This window comes from Octopus bimaculoides, chromosome 28, assembly GCF_001194135.2.
Source record: "Octopus bimaculoides isolate UCB-OBI-ISO-001 chromosome 28, ASM119413v2, whole genome shotgun sequence".
Taxonomy (NCBI): Eukaryota; Metazoa; Mollusca; class Cephalopoda; order Octopoda; family Octopodidae; genus Octopus; species Octopus bimaculoides.
Window position 1 is genome coordinate 9,224,888 of NC_069008.1, and position 2,222 is coordinate 9,227,109.

The 2,222-nt window shown below is 35.8% G+C and overlaps 1 protein-coding gene across 3 annotated transcripts in view; it reads right to left on the reverse strand.

The window, feature by feature from the left end:
* Window positions 1-2,222, reverse strand: part of LOC106868371 (histone-lysine N-methyltransferase, H3 lysine-79 specific) — a 199,658-nt gene that overhangs the window by 25,646 nt on the left and 171,790 nt on the right. For all 3 annotated transcript variants that reach the window (XM_052977663.1, XM_052977662.1, XM_052977661.1), the window contains one exon: window positions 1,754-1,855. In XM_052977663.1, the coding sequence (XP_052833623.1) occupies window positions 1,754-1,855 (102 nt within the window). The remainder of the gene's footprint in view (window positions 1-1,753; window positions 1,856-2,222) is intronic.

Sequence of the window (2,222 nt, forward strand, 5' to 3'; positions counted from 1 at the left end):
ACTGCCACAAAACAAACATAATGGATCAAGCAGACAGCAAAAACGAATGGGCAGAAACAAATTGAGGAGCAGTGGAGCCAGAGGTCTCTGCATGGACAGTATATACTTCGAAATCGAAATGTTGATGTAGATCAAGCAACAATCCATCAGTGGCTGAGAAGTTTAGGACTGAAAGCAGAGACTAAAGGCTTCATATTGGTGGCATAAGACTAAAGCTTGCTTACAAGAAACTACCAAGCTAACGTTCTTCAAAATGGTTCTGACCCTAAATGCAGAAAATCTGTGATACAATTGATGAAACAATAGACCATCTCGTCTTGGGATGTTTTGTGCTGACACCAAACGGATACAAAAATCACCACAATAGGATAGGACAGTATTTACATTGGAAAATATGTAAACACTACAAAATCAGCACTCCTGTTTACTGGTATGAACATCACCCTGAGCCAGTTGTTGAAGGTAAAAATGTCACTGTCGTCTGGAATTTTCCAGTCAATGCTGACGGAATGATCCAGGTTAATCGTCTAGACATAATTATTGAAGACAGTGAAGGAAACACCTGTAGACTAATAGATGTCAGTGTTCCCACTGATAAAAATATATCTCTAAAGGAATTTGACAAATTAAATAAACATAAGGAGCTGCAAATTGAAATACAAAAGATATGTCATCTTAAAGTGAGAACTGTTCTTGTTATAATAGGTGCCCTAGGTATGATAAAAAGGGGATGTTAGAAACATCTAGATAACATCCCAGAAGAACCATGTCTCAGAGATATCCAAAAGATTGTGGTGACAAGTACTGCCCACATCCATAGAAAAACCCTATCTATTTAAATGTATGTGTTGTGTTACATGAAGATATTTTGCTACTGCCTCTGCCACTCCCAAGCTTTCAGTCAAACTGTAACATTTCTTATGATGGTACAGTATTATACATTTGAAAAAATGAGTAGAGATAGCTTTTTGGGGGACAATTTTTGTTTTAATAATAATGTTTACAGTGAACGATTCTGGTATGAGTTTCAAGCTTCAAATTAAAAATTGTCCTCTAAAAAGCTTCTCTACTCATTTTCTCAAATATACATACATTTATATGTATATCATCATCAGCGTTTTATCACATGTTCGATAATTTATTTGGTTTCTTCTTAACCACTTCTTCCCCTCTGAGAGCCATTTCTGAACAGACTTAATTAAAGCCATAGCTTTAAGTCTTAATCTAGAAGTTTAAATATATCATAAACATATCTTAACCAACCTAAAGTTCACTTATGTCTAAACACTGCTTGGTGCTGATACTGCTGTAAATTTTTCCTGACCTGGCAGTCTATTGGTGCAAATTAGTCAATGTTGTTGACTGTGTTTTAGTTAAAGCTACAACTTTAAGTTGACTCAGATTTGTCTCTCTTTGGTATTTTCCATTGAATATGGCTAAAGAGCTAGAAACGGATTTAGGAATCCGGCAGGGGGCAGCAATGGATAGATATGGTGTTTTTACACCTTTTTTGCCATAAGAGAGAAATTTTTTCTCCATGGTAACTGTAGTGACTTTAGAAGTTGAAATATGTCACAATCATATTTTAACTAACTTAAAGTTCATACACACACACACACACACACACACACACACACAGATTGATAGATACACATACAAACCCACACGCATGACAGATGAGCAGGAGGATAGACAGGCATGCAGTGGAAATTATTGAAGCAAATAATGGTCCAGTCTCTGGTTGTTTACTCACATGTGACAGGTAAAGTGGGTCCATAGTGTAAAACTGGATTAGGGCCAGCAACTTCTCTGTAAGACTGTCAGTGAACTCACTCAGGCAGAAGTTGACATTTAACTGGCATGACAAAATGAGACAGAGACAGATGTTAAGAAATGGCAACTATATACATATACTTACAAAGAAAAAACAGACTATGCATAAACACACGCAAACACAAAATAAAACCAAACACATAGGCACACACACACACATACACAGCCAACAAACAACCCGTAACACACATAAACAAATATCAGATCGCCCTTTTACCAAAAGCATATTTCTTCAACTGTGAAATTCATCATTTCTTGAAATTATCTCCCCTTCTCTTTCAGTTTTGCTAATGATTATTATCAGTTTTTTTATTTTATTTCATTCTCTGAGTGTGGAGATAATTCTAATAAATTAAGAATTTATTGTGTATGGGACATTCACTACACCT